General features: G+C 44.5%; 1 protein-coding gene across 1 annotated transcript in view; it reads left to right on the forward strand.

The window, feature by feature from the left end:
- Positions 1 to 322: 322 nt before the first annotated feature.
- Positions 323 to 24687, forward strand: part of DRD3 (dopamine receptor D3) — a gene marked incomplete at its 3' end in the record, with an annotated part of 43438 nt that continues 19073 nt past the window's right edge. Inside the window, 3 exon segments of the mRNA XM_082654165.1 lie at positions 323 to 384; positions 7234 to 7538; positions 18871 to 18983. Coding sequence (XP_082510291.1) covers positions 7269 to 7538; positions 18871 to 18983 — 383 coding nt within the window. The 5' untranslated portion in view covers positions 323 to 384; positions 7234 to 7268.

Genomic DNA, 24687 nt, shown 5'->3' on the forward strand with positions numbered 1-24687 from the left:
AGGCACAGAGGGAAAAGAGAAGAGAGAGGTGGAAAACGGATCCTGCTACACCTCTCTTTCAGCACCAAGGACAGAGCGTCTGAAGGGCTGACCCAAGCAACGTTCAGTTTAGGGTCCCTCCCAAATTCTCTAGAGAAAATGATGCATTCGAAAGCAGCTATGAAACATGCAGTAAGGTCTAATAGGGAAGCTGGAAGAGCAGCACACAAGTGATTTCACCTGAGAGGCAAAAATGGGTGATTTTCTTTCTGTTCATTTCCACAGTTTCTGTGTCTTGGGAAAGGCAAAGTTTGCTTTGCTTGGGCATGTCTGCTGTTAGTAAATGGCTGCAGGAGCTGAGGTGCTAAACCCCACAGTCTCCAGAAATCAGAAGAAATTTTCAGGGTAAGTAGTTTTTCTTTTCGTTTCTAGTTTAATACACAGTGTTTTCCTGAGAGGTTATTTAAGCAGTTTGGGGTTCTGTGGTTCTCTGAGAACATGCATTAAAACTCTGTACCCTCTCTTATTTAAAAACCTGAACCCCTGAGGAAACTGTTTTCATTTTCTTCTCATTTTTGGGGCAGTAGAAACCTGTTCTCTTTCTCTTTTTTTTTCCCCCAAATTAGATCCTCATGGGCTCTAGAAGCTATATCAAGGCAGAATTAAAAGATGGAAAATAAAAAGCTGTTACTATTCCTGAGATTTTTATGGAAGTTGATTGTTTTCCTCTTAAGGGTTTTACTTAATTGGAAGGGTCTGTTATTTTAAATTCCCCAATTCAGCACCCTGGTAATCCAGGGCTGAGGGTTTGGAGAGGCACTGTTTTCAATGGTCTATTTTAAGTCAGGCTGTTTCCAAGTCAGAATCCAATTATTCCCAACAGAGATATGCAGTACTTGAGATGATAATTGTGTATATTTTCTTTACTGATGGCGTATGACTTTGAGGGTATTGTTGTTGTTTAATTGTAGGACTTTCATTACTTACTGTAGCTCATTGGGTCAACGGAAGTTGTTGCAATTAGTCATTTTTCCAGTTCATGCCTTTAGTTTAATCAAATACTACCAAAATGAATGCACAAACATTCATTTCTAAACACATTCTGCATGCCTGTTTGCACTTTACAGGTGAAGCAAAGGGTTGCTTACTGACACTAAAAGGTCAGTAAAATGTCTGTCCATGGGTAGGAGTGAAGAATCGCTGCTTGACATAGCATTGGATCTCGTAGCCAAAGAGAAGCAGATACCATATGAGAAAGATTCTTACTCAGACACATGTTTATTTATAGTTGAACATTTTCAAGGGTCTGCTTGGCTAGCAGTGTGCAGGGATGTTGGGCATAGAAAACACTGACAGTATCCGAATGCATGCCTGATATTAAAGAATCTATACAGAAGCCTGCTTATTATGGAATATGAATTTAAACAAATACAAAGTAGCTTTTACCGAATACTAAATTCATTTTCTAATGTATTGAAGTTTGTCATCAATTAACATTTGCTTATTGATTGATTGACTAATCCATTGAGTTCCCCATTTTATCTCTGAATAGAATGGTAGGATGTTCAGACATTAGAATTTGTGATGGAAAGTAGGGATGTTCTGCTTTACTGGGAAAGTTTAATGAAGAAAAACTATATTACCTCAGCTACTGGATCTCAGTAACCAGATATGTTTTTTCTCTGTACATTTACCAACAATGTAGATGTGCCCAAATATATAAATAGGCTAGGTATTTCAATGCACTCGTGAATTTTCAGTAGGAAAATAAACTAGACAGCAATTTTCAAGAATAAGGTGCCATAGAAATGCTAAAGACTACCTCTAATAATAATGACAATGTAACTCCCACTGTTTCTATGTGCAGTGTGCACCTGCATTGACTTCACTGAGCTTGGTCTGGTCATGTGAACAAGATACTCTGAAAAGGCGAGATTTTAAAATTAGCCCCCAGGGCTTCCCTGGTGGCGCAGTGGTTGAGAGTCCGCCTGCCGATGCAGGGGACACGGGTTCGTGCCCCGGTCCGGGAAGATCCCACATGCCGCGGAGCGGCTGGGCCCGTGAGCCATGGCCGCTGAGCCTGCGCGTCCGGAGCCTGTGCTCCGCAACGGGAGAGGCCACAACAGTGAGAGGTCCGCGTACCGAAAAAAAAAAAAAAATTAGCCCCCATTTCAGGCTTGTCTCCTTCACCTGAATAATGGGGAAGTTAAGAACATGGAGCTCTGGAAACAGACAGATCTTGGGTTGAATCAGCTCCATAATTACTGGTGTATGACCTCAGCAAGATACTTAACCTTTCTGTTACTTTCTTCAACTGCAAAAATGGGGATAATAATAATAATAAGCACCTATTTCCTTCATCAGGTTGTTGTGAGGTTTAAATAAGATAATGCTTATAAAATGTTAGCTATAATTATTAATTTTTTCAGGCAATATAGCAAGTTTGCATAGAAGTCCCAAGCCAGAAAAGCTCTGGAGACTAGAGATCAGGATGTAACTGAGTGAAAGTTTAGAGGTTGCAAAAGACAGAGATCTATGATATAAGTAGTTGGTCTTGTGACCCTGCTATCAAGGCATTTTGTTCTGGGTTCAGGAAAAACCATTTCTATCTGGAAATGACTGCCCACATCACCTTCCACCCCCAGCACAGACACATTAAATAAGTCACAAGTTTTGGATTTAGGGAGACACAAGATGAAAGCTAGGCTCAACATAGCCCCCTACACATTGTGTAATCTTAAGAAAGTTACTGAGTCTCAATTTTTTGACCTATAAAAGGAAGATATCAATATCCACCTTCAGGGTTACTATAAATATTAAAACGAGGTAATATCTGTACAGTACTAGTGCCCGGCACACAGTAGCAGCCAGAAGTGGTAGTGAATATTGTCTTTAGAAGGAGGTTGAGAACTCAAGATGTTTCTGTTTTTCTTGTTTGTTTTTTGCTTAACTTGATAGCCTTGAGAAAAGAGAACAAACAATTAAAACCCTGTAAATCTTAATAAATAACTTCTTAACAAACTCAATGGGAGCCTGGTATGGAACCAGGAGCCCAGACGAGACAACCTACAGATAGATGTTCCAGGCAGACTGTGGTTCCACACTGAGGGACTGAATATCATCAAATCAGGATGTATGTCATAGCTGATGGGGGCCTGACCATGCTCTGTCCCTCTGTTTTTTAAAGTAGATTATTCACTCACTCTAAGAGATGCTAGAATAAACTATAAAGACTGTGTAAGAAATTCAAAGGCTCGTTAAAATTTGTAAGTAGTATTATATATAATGATTCTTAAAAGAGTAAGACCACCGATAATCTTCTAGTCCTTGCCTTCTCCACTTTCTCACCTCCATCCACTCTTAACTAACACTCTTTGCTGAGGTCATCAGTAATCTCCCAATTTCCAAGTCCATTAGACACTCTGCAATTGTAGTTTATTTGACCAATGCACCTATTCCCACTTGCCCTTAAACAATAAAAGCTACAATATTTTAAGTGCAACGTGCCAGACATTATGTTAGAGCCACGAATCTCAATGGGGAGAGCAATTTTGCTCCACAAGGGACATTTGACAATGTCGGAGACTTTTTTCACTGTCACAGCTGGGGCGAGGGGAAGTGCTGCTGGCATCTAGTGAATAGATGTCAGGGATGTTGCTAAAAATCCTACAATGCAGATGACAGCACCCCCTGCCCCAAGAAAGAATTATCCAGCCCCAGTTGTCAACAGCGCCAAGACTTTACGTATATAATTTTAGTTGACTGCACAATAACCCTATAGATGGGTATGATTATCCTGATTTTGCTGATGAGGAAACCAGGCTATCATTATGAATTACTTAGAGAGTGATTGTCAAGTTAATGAATTCTCCAGGCTCTTTACTTCTCCTACCTGAGACCAGTTTACTATCTGATAGCATATCTATCGAAAGGAGAAAGAAAGGAGAAAACCCAGCCCAGTTCTGTGTTATATAAGCAATGCTGGTTAAAAAAATTTTTTTTTTAATCTAAGGAGGGAGGAAGTTGAAACAATGAAGCTGAAAAGTGGGGAGTAATCTAGCATCTCACTCATTTTCTGCTTTCACACCCACAACTCATCAGGAACTGCCTGGGCAACCAAGGCTTACCCCCACCTGCTGCTCTAAAGAATCTACGAGCAGAGACAGTGCAATGCAAAAAATAAGTAAATCAGAAACTCATGCAATGGTGATTACAACGTCAGGCTCAGAATTGATTTTCAGAGTTGAGGGTTTCCTTTCATATAGTTTAGTCATTGACACTTAGCTGTACTATTTTTAAGTAGCTGTCAAACCTCGGCAGAGTAAAATGTCCAGCAAGATGGTAACAAATATCCCAAGGTTTAATGCCTCCCTCCTACCTGACAGGGAAGATGAGGCTAAGACATCATAAGCCAACTACAGACCCTAGGAAAGAGTGATTTCTGGCCATTGATTTCCAACGTGGCCCAGTTGCAGAAGGAAAGGCGTTCTGGGCCTGAGCCTGCCTCGAAGGTGAAAATATCCTTGAACAATCAGAAAGCTTTGTGTTTTTCCAGAAGCTCTTGGCAGCAACAGTGCTATCTCCAGGGTAGTGGCTGCCCTTCTCTGAATAATGAGAAAATTATAATTATTATCAAAAATTATTATTATGCTTTAAAATATATTTAGTGCAAACAGTGTGCCAAGATAAAGAACGATTTTTTTTTAAACAATTCTCTGAATTCATTCCAAATCACTCGCCCCTTACAATTATTTGTTCATTTTAACACTTTCACATTCCAGGCTGAAACATTCAAAATAGCATACAAAATGACAGCCAGGATTAAGCCAATCTCCTAATCAAAGGAGAGCAGCAGTTAGCAGAATTGAGAGCAAATCCTGGCCACCAAGCCAGCCTCTACCTCTGCCACAAGCCTAGAGCAAGAGTTCCCATGGAGGCCCATATACTCCATGTCTAAATATTTTAGTTATAATTAACAAACACCATTGAATGAAGTGTTTACTCCTCCTGCCTTGATAAAGGCGCCTTCTTAACAATCTGGAAGGCCAGATCTGAATTTAGGGTTCCTGGGCCTTAAGAGTTCCACACAAAATGTGAGAGGGCAGGAGAAGCTGCCCCACCCAACCTCCTGTCCCAGGGACTCTGTCCTCTTCTCTCCACACCTTGGGCTACATCCAAGCTATTCATCTGAGCTCCTCCAAACAGCTACCCCTGGAGCCATGGGTCCCACACACACATGCCACAGTCTTCCTTCAGGGTGACACATCCAAAATGAGGCTGGTGCTCCCCTAGAAATAGGCTCCAAGCAGTTTGGGCAGAGAATCCTGAGACCTTGGTACGAAGAGAATGGTCTAGAATGGGAGTGTGGACTCGATGGATCTTCTCCTTGGTGCCATGGGAGAGCACGACCTCATCCTCTAGGAAGGATACGACCAGATGGGGTCCAACGTGGAGCCCTCGGAAGCACAGCGCCCAGGGCAGGAGTCACTCTTACCCAAGTCTCAGGGTCCTACCATAGGCTATAAGCCTTGTGCTTCCCCCAGCATGTGGCTTTGATGCACTGCTACCCTTGGCACAAAGTCATTTCCACATTTTTCTTCAGGAAACAATGACTTTTGTCCCCCACAGACATGCACAAACCTGGCTTTAAGAGCCCAGAGTCTCTTCTGGCCCCAACAGGTTGGTGTCATGGGGGCAACCAATGGGCTCTGTTGCTTTTCCCACGCTATGTCCAAAGTCCCCACGGTTGGAGGATTGGCTTTTCCCAGTGGGCTAGTGATGTGACAGTTGCTATGGCTTTCAGATGTCAAAGGAGGGCGTTGGAAGGCCTGCGTGCCAGTTCTGCCGCTAAGAAGCTGTGACTTAAGATTTGTTAATCATCTCTCTGGGTCTCAGTTTCCCTGTTTGAATAGTGAGGGCATTGGACTAGGTCAGAGATTGAAAACTGATGATGCGTGGGTCATTGGCCCATGGATGTGGGATTTTGGGGTGAAGGGAGATGGGAGACTTCATAAGGCTTAAATATTTTTTAAATTAGTAATGAGTCTTTAAAAATTAGGAGGTTTCAGGAATTCCCTGGTGGTCCAGTGGTTAGGACTTGGCACTTTCACTGCCATGGCCTGGGTTCAATCCCTGGTCGGGGAACTAAGATCCCACAAGCCACATGGTGCAGCCACAAAAAAAAAATTAGGAGGTTTCAAATAAAGTTCGGTACATGGATTTTCCCTAAATATAAAAACCACTGTACTTCCTCTAAACCCCATTATTCTTGAGATTTTCTCCCACAGCCCAGTCTCCCAAACCCACCATGTCCTGCTACATAAGACCCAAGAGAGAGGATGGGAGATTGAAGGAAGTGAAGGGAGGCATGGGAAAGGCAAATGCGGGCAAGAGAGACAGGGAGGGAGGAGACAAGGAGAGGGGCTGGGAAGCTAAGAGAAACAGACCAATCAGAGAAAAAGAGCTAAGACTTGAATAGCTTTCTAGGTGTCAGGCATGACTGTCAACATCTTCCACATGTAATAGCTCATTTCATCTTCACAAAATCCCTGTGGGACGAGCTCCATTATTTCCCCCATTTTACAGAGGAGGAAACTGAAGCTCAGAGAGGTGAAGTTACATGCCCAAGACCCCAGAGTTTGGAAGTGGTAGAGCTGGGATTCTAATGCTGCAACAGCTCCCCATCTCACTCAGAGTCCAAGCACGGTTCTTTCAATGGCCCAGCACGACCTCTCAACCTCACACCCTTCCACTCTGCCCCTGCCTCACCCGGCTCTTTCCACTGGTCTCCCTGCTGTCCCTTCCACCTGCCAGCCGCCCTGCCGCCCTGCCTTCGTACCTGCCATTCCTCCTGCTTGGCTATCAGCACAGTGGGCTTCCTCAGGTCCTCCAGTTCGTGACTCAACTGTCACCACCTCCACGAGGGCTTCCTGCTTACCTAAGTACTCACACACACACCATCCTCACCCTGTCCTCACCCCCTTCCCTACTTTTTTGTTCTCCAAAATACATGTCATCATCGAACATACCACATCTTGGATTTATCTTGTTTATTACTGCCTTCTCTGGAATGGAGGCTTCATGAGGGCAGGGATTTTTTTCTATTTTTTTCATTGCTGTATATCCAGGGCTTAGAATAGTGCCCAGCATATAGAAAGTGCTCACCAAAATATGTATCGAATCAAAAAATGTACCCAAAGCAGCCAAGCTCCAAAGAGTCTGACTTGACCAACATTGTTTTCTATCTCCTCTCAGTAAACGTGTCGGGGTCCCTCCTCTCCCTCCGGGCTATGGCGCCTCTCAGCCAGCTGGGGGGCCACATCAACACCACGTGTGCGGCGGAGAACTCCACCGGGGCCAGCCGGGCCCGCCCACATGCCTACTACGCCCTCTCCTACTGCGTGCTCATCCTGGCCATCATCTTTGGAAATGGTCTGGTGTGTGTGGCCGTGCTGAAGGAAAGGGCCCTGAAGACCACCACCAACTATCTGGTGGTGAGCCTGGCCGTGGCAGACCTGCTGGTGGCCACCTTGGTGATGCCCTGGGTGGTGTACCTGGAGGTGAGTAGGTCGCAAGTGCAAGCTGCCCATGTGACCGTGCTTGTCTTTGTCTTCCGTGAGCTCCTGGCATCTGGGGTCAGAATGCTCCCTGCCATGATCCAGGGTCTAGGGAGGGAAGGACAGCTCCTGCCATTCGCCCTTTCATGAGGGACCTGAAGGTCCTGAGAGCATCATTATTCCAGCATCACTTGCCCACGTCAGAACCAGGGAGCTGGGAATGATTCTCTCCCCAGGCCTCCAGCATCCAGGTGACTGGACTTGAGTGATGGGACTTGTCCTAGAAATGCACAGGCTTACTCTCTGTGCCAGTCATGTTGCAAAGATACGGGGGCTGGGGTGGGAGCAGTCCAGTGGCCATCCTCATCAGTGTTTCAATGTATATAGGGGTGACGACGTGCAGGAGGCATGTAGGGGCAGAGGAATTAATTTTTAAAAAAGCAATTTTCTTTTTTAACTGAATGAGAGGAAAAGAGAGCAGGAACAGTCTGCAGATAGATCAGACTTCTGATGGTTCAGTTGCCCTCGGACTCAGCATTTTCCTCCTGGGTACCAGCTCTCCGCAGACTCCGCTTCCAAAGGAAAAGACCAAATTTATATTTTTGGTGCCTCCCTCACCAGTTAGATAATGCAGCAGACCCTGGAGAATTCTGCCGGAGAGAAACATTTCTTAAATTTGAAAGTATTTTCATTTGAAAGTGCAAAACAGAGTCAGGAGGTGATCAAGACAAAACATCCATTTGCTAACAAGGAAATCAGGGTGCCTACACCTGTTCAAGAAACAGATATTCCTACCAGGAAAACATGCAATTACTAAAGAGTTTTTTTTAAACCCTTAATATCCTATTAATATTTCTCCTCTGCACTGTGTATCATTCTAAAAAGGTATCCAATGAAGGCTCAAAATGATGCCATGATTAAGAGAAATTAAAATTCATCAAATTAATATCTCAGTTAATATTAATAGTGAAGATGACAGTTAATTAAGTATGACATATCACAGGAGAACAAAAACCTCGAACATAGACTGCTTAGGCGAGTAACCATATTAAAGAATGACTGGGAACTAAAATTAGACTTATGATCTCAATGGGGAGACATTAAGGAAAGAAATCAAGGAGATAGAAAAGGAAAGGAAAAGAATAAAAACAACTAGGCTGATTGGGATAGATTTAAAGCCTAAAGGAATACTCAGAGAAAAAAATATGCGTTAATTTTTCCCAGTTAGGATTATCTTGATGTCAAAGGGTCTTGTAATTATCTTGACCTTTCTGTCAACCCAATTAGGCCGAGACATCCTTGAAGTCAGAAGCTATGTCTTTGTTCTTTTTTTCCCTGTAGTCCAAACATACTACCTGGCACATAATATGTACTAAATAAATATTTGATGTATGAATGATTAAATGAATCTGGTCTGCAATGTATGCATTAGATGGGCCATTCCTGCTTATATCATCTGCAGCTACATCTATTGTTACAATGAACTATTTGCTTTTATTTTATTTTTTAATAAGGATACTGAAAAGGAGTTAGAAGTATATGATATTTCTGTTCAAGAGTGAGGCAGACTTTAGGTGCTACAAGCCAGTGTGGATGGATGAGTCAATGATTCAGAACATCACCACACCCTCCTCAAAAGTGTTTCTGTCCATCCCTATACATTACAAGGACTCTTATGTCTGCCAGAGGATGAATGTCAGAAAGAAAGGCAGGAAGAGAACCTTCACTCTGATAAGCATTTTAATGGCCTCTGAAATAAAACCAGGCTTTTGGTGTCTGTGCACTCAGGGTACTCATTTGCTGTCCATTTGTGATTGCTTCCAGGACTCTGAATGGATTATATTGGAAAACCTCTGTAGATACGGGTATAGGAGATGGACACTGTGACCTTCTCACACTAGATACCCCTGGCATCCCCTTCTAGCCACACCTGCCAGTATGGGTGGTACGCTCGCTCTACTGCTGAGCATAGAGGAGCAACTGAGCAACAGAGGGCCAGCATGAAATCTTGCAAAAGGCCTTAGTGGACTCTCTGCAGGTTGTATCTATGGGTTTTCCCCTGTGAGAAGAGCTCTGCTGGAGCTCTTGTCTTCCCTCATTAAAACCAAGATGCCCTCTGTCCAACAGGTTATTTATAACAGGTAGGTGTTCAGTAATCAAGAGTATGGTCACATAAGTTTAAAATCATACAAAAAAGGTGTGGGGGAGCAGAGACATCTCTCCACTGGGAAATGGGCTTTGTGACCTCTTTTTGGTCCTACCCACTTGCTTCAAGGCTCCAGTAATTGCAGCTTAGTATCTCTACGTCACTTTCCCCAACAGTCAACTAAGGGTCTGTCTCAATAAAAGACAGAATATGACGTTAGGTAGCCATCATTAACAGACAACCAGTTAAGATAATAGAAGGCTCTATTCCAAAGGATCAGGTCTCCCTATCCCACCCCAGTCTGTATATTTCCCTTAGTCTTAAATGCCTGCCTGCTTTCTGTGGACCTCAGAAGTAGACTGGGTGCTTTAACGAGAGAAAAGAGCACTTTGAGCTCTTAAAGTGATCGTGAATATATAAATTCACATGTCTCAGAGAAGAGCAAAAAGTGTTACTCTCACTAACTTGTCCTAATGATGAGTAGCTGGTCTAGTAATTAGAAGATCATACCAAAGAGCTCCCTTGAAAAGAGGAAAGGATGCAGTGTTGACCACAGAGACTGCTGGAGGTTTGAGGGCACCCAGGAGGACAGAACAAACATAAGAACACCATGAGGGGGCCAAATTAGCTGTCAAGTTCCCAGCTTCCTGTGCTTTGATTTGAATCTATCCATCTTGTTTGAAGGGAATATTGGCTCACATTGGCCAGACCCCTTCCTTCAGAGGAAAACTGGCTCATCATGACAGACACCAGTATATACGAGTTATGATGTTTTGACTGTAAATATTGGAAAATTTGACTCACTGTGGCTTAAACAAATAGGAGTTCCTTTTCTCACATAAACAGAATTCTGGAGGAAGGAGTTCTGTTGGTATTGGTTCAGCTGCTTCAGGTGTCATCAAGGACCAGACTCCCATTCTTTCTGTTCATCATCCTTGGCAAACTCACTTCCTCATGCTACTCACAAGAGGGCTGCCATAGCCCCAGGCATCACGGCCATACTCAAAAATAGGATGGGTGAGGACGGCAGAAAAAGAAAAAGTAAATAAAAGCCCTTTCCTTGGAGTGGCTTGAAGCATCTCCCTAAGGAACTGCATTTGGCTACACCTGGAACATAAGGCCACTTTTAGATGCAAGGGAGGATAGAAAAGGAAAAGTGAAAATGTGGGTTTTATTAAAAAAGATGTGGGGGTGATGTAGGCAATAAAATGTCATATAACTTTGTGCTTCTTCTGGAATTCACTGGGATGAATGTTATTCTGATGCAAGGTTGTGCTGTGAGAAAGACTCAGAATTGGGAGTCAGAAGGCGTGGAGTTAAATGAATAAAATGAAAGTGACAGCTACACTTTCCCAACCTCACAAGGTTGATTTAGGCTCAACTGTCATCAACTGAAAAAAATGCTTCGATAACTAAAAAGTGTGATCTATAAATATCTCAGTTTAGACAATTTTATTGTTAAGTAAAAGAAACCTTAACTCCGATTGACTTAAACAATGAACAGAATGCATTGGCTCTCATACCAGCAAGTTTAAAAGTCCTGTGGGGACTTCCCTGGTGACGCAGTGGTTGAGAGTCCGCCTGCCGATGCAGGGGACGCGGGTTCGTGCCCTGGTCCAGGAAGATCCCACGTGCCGCAGAGCGGCTGGGCCCGTGAGCCATGGCCACTGAGCCTGCGCGCCCGGAGCCTGTGCTCTGCAACGGGAGAGGCCGCAACGGTGAGAGGCCCGCATACCACAAAAAAAAAAAGTCCTGTGGTAGGGTGGGCTGCAGGCACAATTTGAACAGGGCTCCAGTTCCATTTCTCTACAGTTCTCTCAGCTCTGTCTTCTTCCATATACTGACCTTATCCACAGGCAAAGGGTAAGCTGTAGACCTCACATGTGTCCACCACACCATTCACAGCAAAAGAGAAAATCCAGGTCCCAGAATTTCTAGTAGAAGTGTCAAGATGTACTTGGATTGGACTGGCTTATGGCACACGATTTTCTCTGAACTAATCACTGAATAGAATAGTCAGTTTAGCATAGGTTATGTGTACCTTCCATAGACCACATCAACTGCTCAGGAATCTCAGGGATTCCCAGTGGAATCCAAGGACTATTGGAAAGAGGAGAGAAGACAGTCAGCAAGTATGCACCACAGTGGCCTTCGCTGGTACCATTCTCATCATGAAGGTACACAGAAGACTGGGCCTGGACAATATATTAAAAGGGACTAGCGGGGGCCCGTCACTGACCTTCTTCAGTTTCCTCAGTCCTCAGGCCTAGCAGAGAAGTTGAGGACAAGAGCCATGCAGGTGACCTCAGAGTAAATTATATTCCAGAGAGCCCTGGTCTGGCCATCTCTGTAATTCAGTTTGCAGCATTTTCATGAAAACTCTTTTCTGTTCTGTACCAAAGAGTTCTATCTCAGATTGGCTCTCAAGTTTTTAATTTCCTGCTCTAGAAGCTGCAATCTGTTTGGAGCTCCCTCTCTAAGCACCAACATTCCATTTTGTTCCACTTGGTTAAGCACCTTTTGTGATGTTTAATACACTTGTATCAGGGCAGAAAGGCAGCGTAAGCAACCAGGGGGACATTTAGAATACTAAAGTCAGAGTACTTGGGTCCCAGTGTGGACTGGAGAAAAGATTTGAGGGTTAGGGAATATAAACAAGCAAAAGAGTGCCAAGTGGGTTCAGGCAGGGAAACTCGCCATAGAGAGCCTGATCGAAGGTCAGAGAATGATGGCAGGAAGAAGCAGTGCTGTTTTGGGAGACAGGTGCCTTTGGACTCGTAATGATGTTGATTATTAGAAATAAAGACTGTTTTAAGAAGAATTTTACCATTGTTCAAAAAACCCCAGATGATAGCAATTTAAAAGCTCCCTACTGGAAAACAAAAGCAGGGGGTTCTCACAGTCTCTTCACCAAAGTCTGGATTTTTCTGGAAGTCATAGACTGTGAAAGCTGGAAGGGCTTGGAGAGTATTTCTGCCGTCATTTCTAAAGTATGATCCAACCTCAAGAAATTTCTGGCCACATCCCAGTGACCGGGATTCTCTGTGGGCATGGGCCTCAGGGTCTGCACTTTAAAAGAGCTCCTCCATGACTCTCATGAACCTAAACTTTGAGCTAAACCTTTATGATGGGGAGCTGCTTGTTCAAAATACAGACTGATGGGTGTACCCCAGATCTACCAAACCGGAACTTCTAGGGGTGGTCCTGAAAGTCTATAGCAACTGTAACAAGTCCTTAGTCCCAGGCCCATTCCCACCCCAGCTGATTTGTGCAGCCAGCTGGCCATCTGCTACAAACTGACAGGTAGGAACCACTAAACTGTAAAAACCCCATTTCACAGATGAGGAAATTGGGATTCAGAGAAGTGAAAAATCCTTATTTAGTACCCTATTTTGTCCCACAGCAATCCCCTCCTGCAAAAAAAAAAAAAAAGAAAAGGAGGAAGGAAGGAAGGAAGGAGGGAGGGAGGGAGGGAGGGAGGGAGGAAGAAAAAAAAGGATTTCAAATGTGGCAAACAAAAATGGAATGAAGAGGTTAATTAGAGAAGTAATTCCATCTTTGCTCCTTGGATATCTCCCACAAACAACTAAAAATCCATCCCTTAGAAAAGGAGTTCTTAACCTGAGGAGTCCATCAACTTGGATATAAATAAAATTACTTCTTTATTTTCACTAAACCGAAATTAAGCACTTCCTTCAATTATGAATGTCAGCATCAACCCACAGCAGAAGAAATCCTTAGCGTCCCCGGTGGAAATCACAGATATTTATATTTTCAAATCGCATTACAGTTTTTGCAGACCCCTAATACCATTTACACTCATCAGTGCTTCGAAACTACTAGGTCTTGTCATTTAGTGCATTCTTAAAGAATCACATATTTTTTTAAAAAAAACTTTGGTAACTATATTTTGATATAATCACTATCCTTTGTGATCCACTGTATTTTATTTCATGCATTTAAAAACATTCTTCTGAGAAGGAACTATGAGGCCAAAGGCATCCAAGGGATAAAGAATGCTTAAGGGGCTCTAGGGACAACCATTTCTTTCTTTCTTTTTTTTTTTTTTTTTTTTTTTTTTTTTGTGGTACATGGGCCTCTCACTGCTGTGGCCTCTCCCGTTGCGGAGCACAGGCTCCGGATGCGCAGGCTCAGCTGGCTCACGGGCCCAGCCGCTCCGCGGCACGTGGGATCCTCCCAGACCGGGGCACGAACCCATGTCCCCTGCATCGGCAGGCAGACTCTCAACCACTGCGCCACCAGGGAAGCCCTCTTTCTTTTTTAATATATATATATTTTTTAAATTTACTAAAGTACAGTTGATTTACAATTTGTGTTCATTTCTGCTGTACAGCAAAGTGACTCAGATATAGATATAGATATAGATATAGATATAGATATAGATATCGATATCTATATATATATTCTTTAGGGACAAAGTCATGCCCCCACACCCCCTAGAGCCAGCATTTCCCAACCCTCCCAGGCAGCAAAAATCACTGGAGGGACATTATTCTGAGTAGGGCCTAAGAATCATTTTAACAAGAGCCTCAGGTGATTTGGGAACTGCTGCCTTATCAGAAAATTTGGGAAATGCTGCCTTAGGCTGTGTCTGTTGAAAATCAATAGCCAACTTCAGTACCTGAAGACACTCTTGCTTCTCCCACCTTCTGTATTGCCAAAGGGAGTTAGTTATATTCATTAGCAAGTGAGAGTAACACCATCTGACCGCTGTTTAATTCCAAAGTGAGTTTTATTCATTAAAATTTAGGAAGAAGGTAGAATCATGTTTCTAAAAAGCCTTAAATCAATCAGATTTTTTTTTTTTTGCTTTGCTTTGCTTCTCCTTTAATTTCAAAAATCACTTTACCTTTCATGTTCTCCCAATACTCTGTAGTACTCATCTCACTGTCAGCACTTATCATACTGTATCATAGTTATTTTCTTAGCGTCCATCTCCTGGGCCCTCAGTTCATCCCTTCCCATTCACACATGACTCCCCCTAACACACAGATACTATATTCTGAGGCCCTGGGAACAAAAACAGGTTTAATTCATTTCAGTACACCCACCCCAGCAAGGTATCAGCCCTATAATGGGCCCTCAGTGAACACCGGCTATGTGGGTGGGTAGACGGACCAATGCCAACTCTTCTCCCTCCTATGATATGAGAATGGAGTTAAACTGTACACTTCCCAGAAGCAGCGTGTCGGGGTGCTGACCTCTGAGAGGCAAAACAGAGTAATGGTTGATATTAAGGGTTTGAAATTCCAGCTACTTTTTTTTTTTTTTTTTTTTTTTTTTGCTGTACATGGGCCTCTCACTGTTGTGGCCTCTCCCGTTGCAGAGCACAGGCTCCGGACGCGCAGGCTCAGCAGCCATGGCTCACAGGCCCAGCCGCTCCGCGGCATGTGGGATCTTCCCGGACAGGGGCACTAACCCGTGTCCCCTGCATCGGCAGGTGGACTCTCAACCACTGCGCCACCAGGGAAGCCCCCAGCTACTTTTACTAGCTATGTGTCCTTAGGCAAATTATTCAACCCCTCTCAGACTCCATTTCTTTATCTATAAATTGGAAAGAACATTTACCTCATTTGGTTGCTGTAATAGTTACTTAGCATGTTCTTGGCCCTTTCAGCTCTTTATTGATCTTTCACTATTATTTACTTGGCTGGAGGACTTAAGTGTTTCCATTACACATCCCACCAATTAGGGAAAACCAAGTGATGGCACCTTAGCGAGAATTACTTAAATTAGCTAATCAGGTTGTTTTCTTCTTGACACTTAGCTGAGATCAAGGAGTGAATGGGGATTTTGCTGGCAGAGTTGGAGACAGGATGAGAGGAGAGCCAGAATGGGGTAGCACAGTGGGGGCCTGGAAGCCAGAGGGCAGCTTGAGGGCTTTGGTCCTTAGGGGCTCAAGGAACCAGGGACCAAAGAAATCTGCCAGGTACATACTTTCACTAGGCCCCAAAGTCAGTAGCCCCCACTGTTTTGCGCTGTTTTTCTACAACCCTGGGATACAAGCAATCAGAAGGGGGCGTCTCATTCCCTAGAAGGGGGTTGATGCGGTCTGTCACACAAAAATCCTTGATGGTACAAGGTTTTCTCCTTCTCCCTTGTGGCCACCCACTTCCATCCCTTTCCAACAGCTGCCCCTTCCTCGCCTGACACCCCCATACCGCAGGTGTGTAACAACCTACATTCCAGTGCCCCACCTGCCTCTATAGCCATGCCTCTCTGGGCAAGGTACTGAACCTCCCCAAGCTTTAGTTTCTTTCTCTGCAATGAAGATAACAGTAGTCCTCTCTCACAGGACCATAATCAGCAATAGAGGCCATGTATGTAAAGTTCAGACATCGGTAATTATTAGTATTAACACAGATTATGTCATTCCTTCTGTCAGAATATACTTGCAGGCTGGGCATTGCTCTAGGAGCCTGGATGCAGCAGCAAACAAGTAAAAGTCCCTGCTCCTATCAGGTTGACTAAGTTGCAGTCATTTAATCTCCTATCAAATAAGTGTATAATTTGTCTTCAAAAAGCTTTAAGAGCATATACAGTTTTAAAAAATTCAGGTATCAAGTTATCAGAATCAATGTTTCAAAGTTAGAGAACTTTCTGGAATGGGTCATATGGGTTGGTGACACACATAGATTGAGTTCTCAATAAATGTTAGCTTGTATTAATGATATTAGGATCTCATGATGATCTCTAGTTACTTTATTTAAGAATGGCTTGCTTCTCCAGTTCTCTTCAAGAACAGGGCCTGAAGATCTTTTTTAAAAACCTCTTAAAACACGTAACAGGGCTTCCCTGGTGGTGCAATGGTTAAGAATCTGCCTGCCGATGCAGGGGACACAGGTTTGAGCCCTGGGCTGGTAAGACCCCACATGCCTCAGAGCAACTAAGCCCGTGCGCCACAACTACTGAGCCTGCGCTCTAGAGCCCGTAAGCCATGACTACTGAAGCCCGCACGCCTAGAGCCTGTGCTCCACAACAAGAGAAGCCACTGCAATGAGAAGCCCACACACTCGCAACGAAGAGTAGCCTCTGCTCACCGCAACCAGAGAAAGCCCACGCGCAGCAATGAAGACCCAACACCGTCAAAAATAAATAAATAAATTTTTTAAAAAAATTTAAAGCATATAACATACCCTCCTCCAATGAACTAAGTATTAGGAGTTTCACAGTACTTGTTTTATGAATGAATGAATGGACAAATGAGCAAACAAATGAACGAACAAACAGGACATCCAGCAAGCCTGCAGTTTTCTATTGTTCTAATGATCCTCTCTCACCTACACCGTCCCCCAACATATGTACACAAACAGGCATTCACAATTTTGCAAAAAAAAAAGTGGTTTTCCCCAATTTAAGACGTAAATTGCATAGTAAACAAATGTTAAAAGAGATTTAGTATACAAATTTCACCTTTTGCAAGAAGCTTTTACAGCATACAACTGTCCTATGGATTGAGCAAAACCATCTTCTATTATCCTGGTTCCTCTTATTGTGTTATGACTATACATGTCCCTTTAAAAAAGTTTTCATTCTCAGAATTCCTTTAAAATTCATATTAAGCTTTTATTTACATAGAGCCAAATGGTTGGACTAAAAGAGAGAAAGTAAATCCACAACTAAATGAACAAAAATGATGACTTCAACCCTAATTTGAACTTTTCATTGTTGCTTTTAAACAAAATATTTTCGGTCAGAGTTTCTCATAGTAGAGCTTGGAAATGACCAAATATAGGGAAAAGATCAAATGCTGAAAAGGAAATAAATCTAAGGGGAAAGAAATTAGTAGGGAAGGGGAAAGAGAGCGAGCCTTTCAGGAACTTGCATTAGTGCCATAAAACAATGATGTATAGTCAAGTGGCCTGGTGATATAACCAGCATCTTGGATGAGAAAAATTAGACAGAGGGCCAACAGCATCTTCAGGCACTATTTTTTGTAGCTTTTTTCCTTGAGAACCTACTTCAGAGGCTACTGTACCTATGTTTCACTCCCTTTTCTCTTGAATAGCCATTGGGCCTGCCCAGCAGAGATAACATGAACACCCAGCTATAGCCTGGGGTACAAACCTTCACAGGTTTCCCCTTGAGAACCATGGTGCCCAAGAATGGCAGCCCCAAGGGCAGGAAGCTGACAAATGCACAAAAGCCTCGGGGGCCCCAAGAGTGGCATTTGTGGATGAAAGTGATAATCTCCCTAGCATATCTCTCTGGCTCAATTAGGTAATGTAAAAAAATTTTTAAAGAAAATAGAAATGTGCTAGAATATCACTTAAATTACCTAAATTCCTGACTTACTTATAAGTGTTACTCGGAGGAGTTATGGAGCTTGGAACACGTGTAAATGCGTGAGGTCAGAACCATCCTCAGTGATTCCATGGATAGTAAAGAGGATCTGGGCCCCTTTCCAATGCCCTGGACACACCTTCCCCCTGACCTCTTGGTGAGTGGGACCATGGTGACGAAGGCAGGCACACCAGCACGAATTTATTTTACATAGGCTCTTATAGATGTTGTTAAAGCTTCAAAACCGGAAGCCAGACAGATTTTCATTTTGGAGGTAAGTTTGATGAAAAATGTGTTCTCAGTTTATTTCCTGGTATATGGTGAGCTCTCCACTGGGGGGAGGGCTTCAGAGAGGCAGTTTTGGCACGGTGCACACATCTGGCAGTCACCCAAGTTCTTTTACTCCCAGCTGTGCATCTATGGGCGTATCACTTAACCACGATGACCTTTAGTTGCCTCCTGAGTTTGAACCAGATCAGCAATTCACAGACCTTGGTGTGATGGGAGACAGGGGGATTTATTTATTTAAAAACGAAGATTCATGGGCCCCAGATCCAGAGACTGTGGCTCAGGAGGTCTAAGGAAGGGTTCAGAAATCTACATCTTTAATGAGCACCCCGCTGTGGACCACACTTTGAGAAATGCTGGACTAATTGATTTGGAAGATCCCTTCCAGCACTAACATGGATTTGTCCTTTCTTGGGCGACCAGTCTTGGGCAGCCTGACAGTCCCTCGATGCCTACCTACCCTTGGTAATGATGTTGTACCAACAGGGTGGGCATGTCTGCATCTGTGCAGGGCAGCCTAGGGAAGGTGGTAGAGTCGAGTGGGTTGCTGTCTCTTCGCTGGGGGGAAATACTGACATCCTTGTCTCTGACACCCAGGTGACAGGCGGAGTCTGGAATTTCAGCCGAGTTTGCTGTGATGTTTTCGTCACTCTGGATGTCATGATGTGTACAGCCAGCATCCTGAACCTCTGTGCCATCAGCATCGACAGGTAAGGCTGGGCTTCCCTTCCAGACTTAGGAGAGAGGTGGCCTAGGTCAGGTGGTGGGGGAAACCACCTAGGGAAGCTGCTCTTGCTATATTCAAGGCACAGGCTTTGCATCTGATGGCACTGGGGTCACTGCCATGTACAACTTAACTCTGGGACATTTTCTTTTCTCTCTTTTTCTTTTAAGCGATGGTTTGTAGGTGAGAGGAAACTCCTGTGACAGGAGAGAAATAACTATCCTATAAGCTTTCCTTTCCCCCAGAGGATTCTGGTTTTGCTTTTCCACCACCCTTGGGGCTTTTGTGATTCCTAATTTTTTGTGGGGAGAAAAGGTGAGGGGGACAAAGAGGTGAGATGAGCTGACACAGTTAGGAGAGACTGTTCCTGTTGTTATTGTGTTTTGGTAAAGGGAGGGAGATAGAGCAGGGGCAAAAGACAGAGAGGGGAGAGAAAAGCTTGGGAGCTTGGGAGTACCTGTGAGGAGGGAGAGAGGAGTGGAGAATGGTAATTTTAGAAGATGTGGCTGTGCCCTATTTATTTATTTCCTTCATAGAGTTTAAGAAAAACAAGTAAAGAACAATGTTTTTTAGAATTGCCTTTTGGTTGCTGGAGTGGAGTTCTGGGATTTTGACTAGAGCCTTTGTGTGTTCCACCAGAGTAACATCATTCTCTATCCCTAAGAGTGTACCGCCTCGGCTCTGGGGACCTCTGTTCCTCTCTTCCCCTCTCTTTCAGTTTCCTCTCCTCTTCCCCTTTCCCCTCCCTGAGTCTTAGATCTGCCATGGCTCCAAGGACATCTGCCATGGCTTTCCAAGGACACTGAGCGCCCTGGGGAAAGGAAGTCGCTTTCGAGCTTATGGCCCCTGTTGCCAGTCAAGAGCCTCCAATCTAGGGCTTCCCTGGTGGCGCAGTTGTTGAGAGTCCGCCTGCCGATGCAGGGGACACGGGTTCGTGCCCCGGTCCAGAAAGATCCCACATGCCGCGGAGCGGCTGGGCCCGTGAGCCATGGCCGCTGAGCCTGTGCGTCCGGAGCCTGTGCTCCGCAACGGGAGGGGCCACGGCAGTGAGAGGCCCGTGTACCGCAAAAAAAAAAAAAAAAAAAAGAGCCTCCAATCTTCCCTTCTCCAAGTCCCCGTCCACCTCTTCTTTTCCTACAGTCTCTCCCAGGAATATTATCCATCCACTCCATAGCGCCAACAGCAAAGCCTTAACTCATTTCCTCTTCACAACAACTCTCAGGTACTATTACTATCTTCATTTCCAGCTTCTTAGACTAATTAAGGAATTTGCACAGTCACACAGCTGAGGAGAAGCAGTGTCAGGATTTGAATTCATGTCTATCTGACTCCAAGCTAACAATCTTAGGCTTTGTGCTAAGGCTCCTCAAATCTCCAGCCTCACCCCTAATTTCTCCCCTGATATCCAGACCACATTACGTCCTGGATATACCACTGGCTCCTACAAGGCAAAATGTTAAAAACCAAAACATCAAACCATCACAGCACCAAACCATCTTGACTTGATGATCTCTTACTGACAACATCATTCTTCTGAAAACTTGGATTTTGTTCGACACCTTTCTCTTCCTCATCTCCCACATCTAAGCAATCAACGCTTACAGACTCTATTTCTGAAATGCTTTCCAAATGTGACCTATCTTTCCCTTCTTACCTCACCTGCTTATTTGGGGCTCCTATGACCTCCCACCTAGACTTCTGCCACAGCCTCCTAATTGGCCCTTCAACCACTCTCAGAATTATTCCCCCAGAAGTAAAGCCCGAATGTCTATTGCCCTACTCAAAACCCTTCAGTGTCTCCCTGGCCTGTGGAATAAAAACTGAAGTTACCTTCACAGCCTAAGATTCAAAGTTTTCCACAATATGGCCTCACGTTAGTTTTTCAATCTCATCTCTTTCTGGGTTGCCCTCTAGCCCTCTCGTGCTCCAAGGCCGATCACACTGGCCCCCCTTTTCCGTGAAACCCTTCCAAATGTCTACAGCTTAATTCAGTCACCCCTGTACTCTCACAGTGCTTCCTCTGTAACCATTTGTGGCATCTCCAGGCTCCCTTTGCAGGAGTCCTAATACACGTCCTCCTCACATCCCCAAGTGTGACATTCACGTGACCCACTGTTGTGCCCTCTGTATCAACAGCCCTAAACTTCCTTGCATGTGTGTAACCAAAGAATGGGCATGAAAACCCTATCCTCTAGTGATACTGCAAACCCAACCAGACAACTCGGTGAGCTTTGACTTTTATCATTTGCTTGGCTATCACTTGACTTTTATTACTTGATTGGCTAGCCTGAGAAGGAAAATTAAAGAACGTGTCCATATGCTGAAACTAATACCATTAAAGAATGTGTTAAAAATAAAGGGATACAGTTGCATAACTGTAAATATACCCAAAAAATCCACATTGAGTTGTATACTTAGATGAATTGTGTGGTATGCAAATTATATCTTGATAAAGCTGTTAAAAAGTGAAGGGATAGTTAGTGATTTTATATATTTTTAGCTCTCTGAGAACAGAATTCCTCCAATAACATCTAAGTCTTTTGTGTGATTTATGAACATTTAGTACATGTTTTAGTACATGCTCTCAGAAATATATCATTTACAGAAGTAATAGACTGCATCTGGTTTGCTATAGCATCACCTCCACCACCCCAAACTATTATATCATCCTAGTTCCTCATTACCTGTGAATCTCCCTGCTGTGCCTATTACAGAGCTTTGAACAAGGAATATTAAACCAGGGAATTTCCCTGGCGGTCCAGTGGTTAGGGCTCCGTGCTTTCACTGCAGAGGGCACAGGTTCAGTCCCTGGCAAGGGAACTAAGATTCCGCAAGCCACCTGGCGCGGCCAAAAAAAAGGGAATATTAACTGAATCCTGAATCCGGTGGTCCCTGCCTGAGGGTAGCCAATGCTTATATCACAAATATGCACCTTCAGAAAGGACATGAGGGAGTAGGATCAGATCAGCCTTGGAGGAGGGAGGGAAGAACTGTATAAAGAGAGTTTCTAGAAGAGGCTCTGGGACAGCCCCCTCCCAGCCTTCCAGGTCCGACCCTACCCTCTACCATCTTGGAAAGTGTGGCCTATACACTCCACCCACACACATTCTCACACATGCCGCTGGCAGGTGAGGCTGTGCAGGCTGTGCCCTGGAGTGTGGGAACTGAATTCAGCCAAGGGCTTCATTGCCAAGCCTTGAGGAAACCAAGAGAGGGTGCCCTTTACCAGCCAGGAGAGGGTATCTTTTTGTAACTTGCACAAAAGCACCATTTTGTTGGCAGCAGTCATGCTTAACACATGCTTCTACTTGCACCACCTAGTAGATACAACCAACAAGAACAAACCTTGAACTGGCTTCTGTCCCATACGGGGAGAACTCCCAGAATGCATACCATTCACCTACCTGCAACCTGAGGAACAGGTCCTGCCTTAGACCGCAAAGGACAAGGATGCAGCCCTCTTGGCCTGTAGGTCTATAGGAACCAATCCTCACCAAACTTCAAATGGAGCCTCCTTTCTCTTCTAGGACTGAAAATAGGCCTTGGAAAAGCCGTCTCCATTATCCTTCACAGCAGTTTGCAGTACACAGCATTAAATTCTGTTCATGGGATGCCAAATAGTTGGTCAATTCATTAAAAATGCAGTCATTCATGCAGACCTTTGGTCTTCACACAATGCTAGTCACCCGTCTGACAAACTTGACCAAATGGATTCAGCATTTTTTGGTCATGAAGCCCTGATCTGTAATAACAGGGTGGTAAGAGATAGGAAAGAAAAGGAAATGATAAAAGGGGTTTTGAAAGCAAGTAATGCCATTGTCATTAGATTCGTAGGCATAGCTCTGGATGTTGGGATTAATGCCGCCTTTTCTTTTGTAAAAAGCAGAGTGGGTGAGCACAACCCCCTAACCCGCCCTTGGCTCCTTGCCTCCCAGTAGGCCAGCCCCCTCCCGCCACATCCTGGGTCAGAACTAGCTCGGGGAGAGGGCTGAGAAAGTGTCAAAGGAGCAGGACAAGATCCGAGCAAGCAGTGAGAATTCGAGTCCTCCGCAAGGAGCCCAGGAATAATGCAACCAAATTCATTCACCAGGGAGTTCTTTAAGTGGCTCTCAAACGGCACCCATCACACAGGCAAGCCTCCGCGTCTCTGCAGCGAGCACAATAGGTACCAGATGAGTCACAGGCACCTTGGATTTTTAGTTTGCATCTAAATAAGCACTTTATATTTGCAAAGGGCTTTCCAGTCATTTGCAAAAAGCTTTCTCCTTCAACCATTCCGTGAGGGGAGTCCACGGAACTAAAGATTTATTGAGCCCCCTGTCTGACCAAATAAAAGGTGGTGAAAAGCAGCCCTCACAGAGCTCGGGGGCTCATTAAACCCAGGCGGGGAGTTAGACTCAGGTCCTCCCACCCAGCCCAGCCTCCTTCCTCCCCCACTGCCACTTCCCCGGGACGCACCTTCCTCTTTTCACACAGACACCCCTCCCACTTGGGGACAGGGCCCCAGGCAGAGGTCGAATTCTGTGAGGATCCTGAAACCTTCAGCAGAGTGACAAGCCCACGGACCCCCGTCACAGAATTGGGAGTCTTAAGGGGCGTTAGAGTTTAACTCATTTGTGCAGAAATGAGTTAAACTAAATGCCCCCACGGGGACCCGTAGCCTCTTAGGTCTGAAACTAGAACCTGAGTCTCCCAACTCCCACACCACCAGTCTGTCTGGCCCCTTCATTGGTGGAGGCGGGGATGGGACACCGAGGGAGGGGCCTCTGGCCATGCCGGCACCCAGTTTTCTAGGTGCTATTTCCTGGGACTAAACCAGTCACATTTCCTTTGTCTTCAATGCCCTGGCTACCTCTGTGCTAATCCTAACTTGAGTGAATCTAAAGGCAACAGCGGTAGAAATAGCTACCATTTCTTTAGCATGTACTACATGCCAGGCACCAAGAGCTTGTCATTATCGCTAACCCTCACGACATCCCAGCAAGGTAGGTGTATTACCCGCACTCTACAGGTAAGGATTCTTAAGACTAGACTGTGTGGGTAACCTTGCCCAGACCACACAGCTGGTAGGTGCAGGAGAGGGGGTTCAGCCAGACTCTTTCTACTCCAGCTCACTGCCTTTCTCAGAGGCTTAGCCTACTCTGGGCCCCTAGCTCTGGGTCACACTGCATGGCTGGAAATCCTGGCTCTTTCACTTAATAGCAAGGTGAACTTGAGCAAGTCAGTTAACCTCACTGGGCCTCAGTTCCCTGACCTGTTTAGGGGAGATCAGAGCAAAAGCGTTGTTATGAAGAGTAAATGAGTTAATGTTTGTAAAGGACTTCGAACAGTTGCCTGGCACCTAGAAAGTGCTGTATACTTGTTTGTTTGAGAAATAAATAAATTTAATGTTCCCTGATAATCAGGAATAAGGGGCAGACACCCCTAAACTCACTGATACGAACAATCACAGATCCCTTGGGCTAGCACAATAATAATGACAATAATAATAATACTATTTTTTGAATGCTTAAGATGGACCGGGCATTGTGCTAAAAAACTTCCCAGAGATCATCGCATTCAATACGCATAACAGCTCTATCAGGCGGACTCATTATCCCCCTTGTGCGATGAGGAAACTGGGTCTCAAAGAAGTCACATCTGTGGTCCAGGTCACAAGGTTCAGGTGCAGGCCAAGCGGAATTCAGACG

The sequence above is a fragment of the Grampus griseus genome (assembly GCF_964374135.1).
Source record: "Grampus griseus genome assembly, chromosome: 5".
Lineage (NCBI taxonomy): Eukaryota > Metazoa > Chordata > Mammalia > Artiodactyla > Delphinidae > Grampus > Grampus griseus.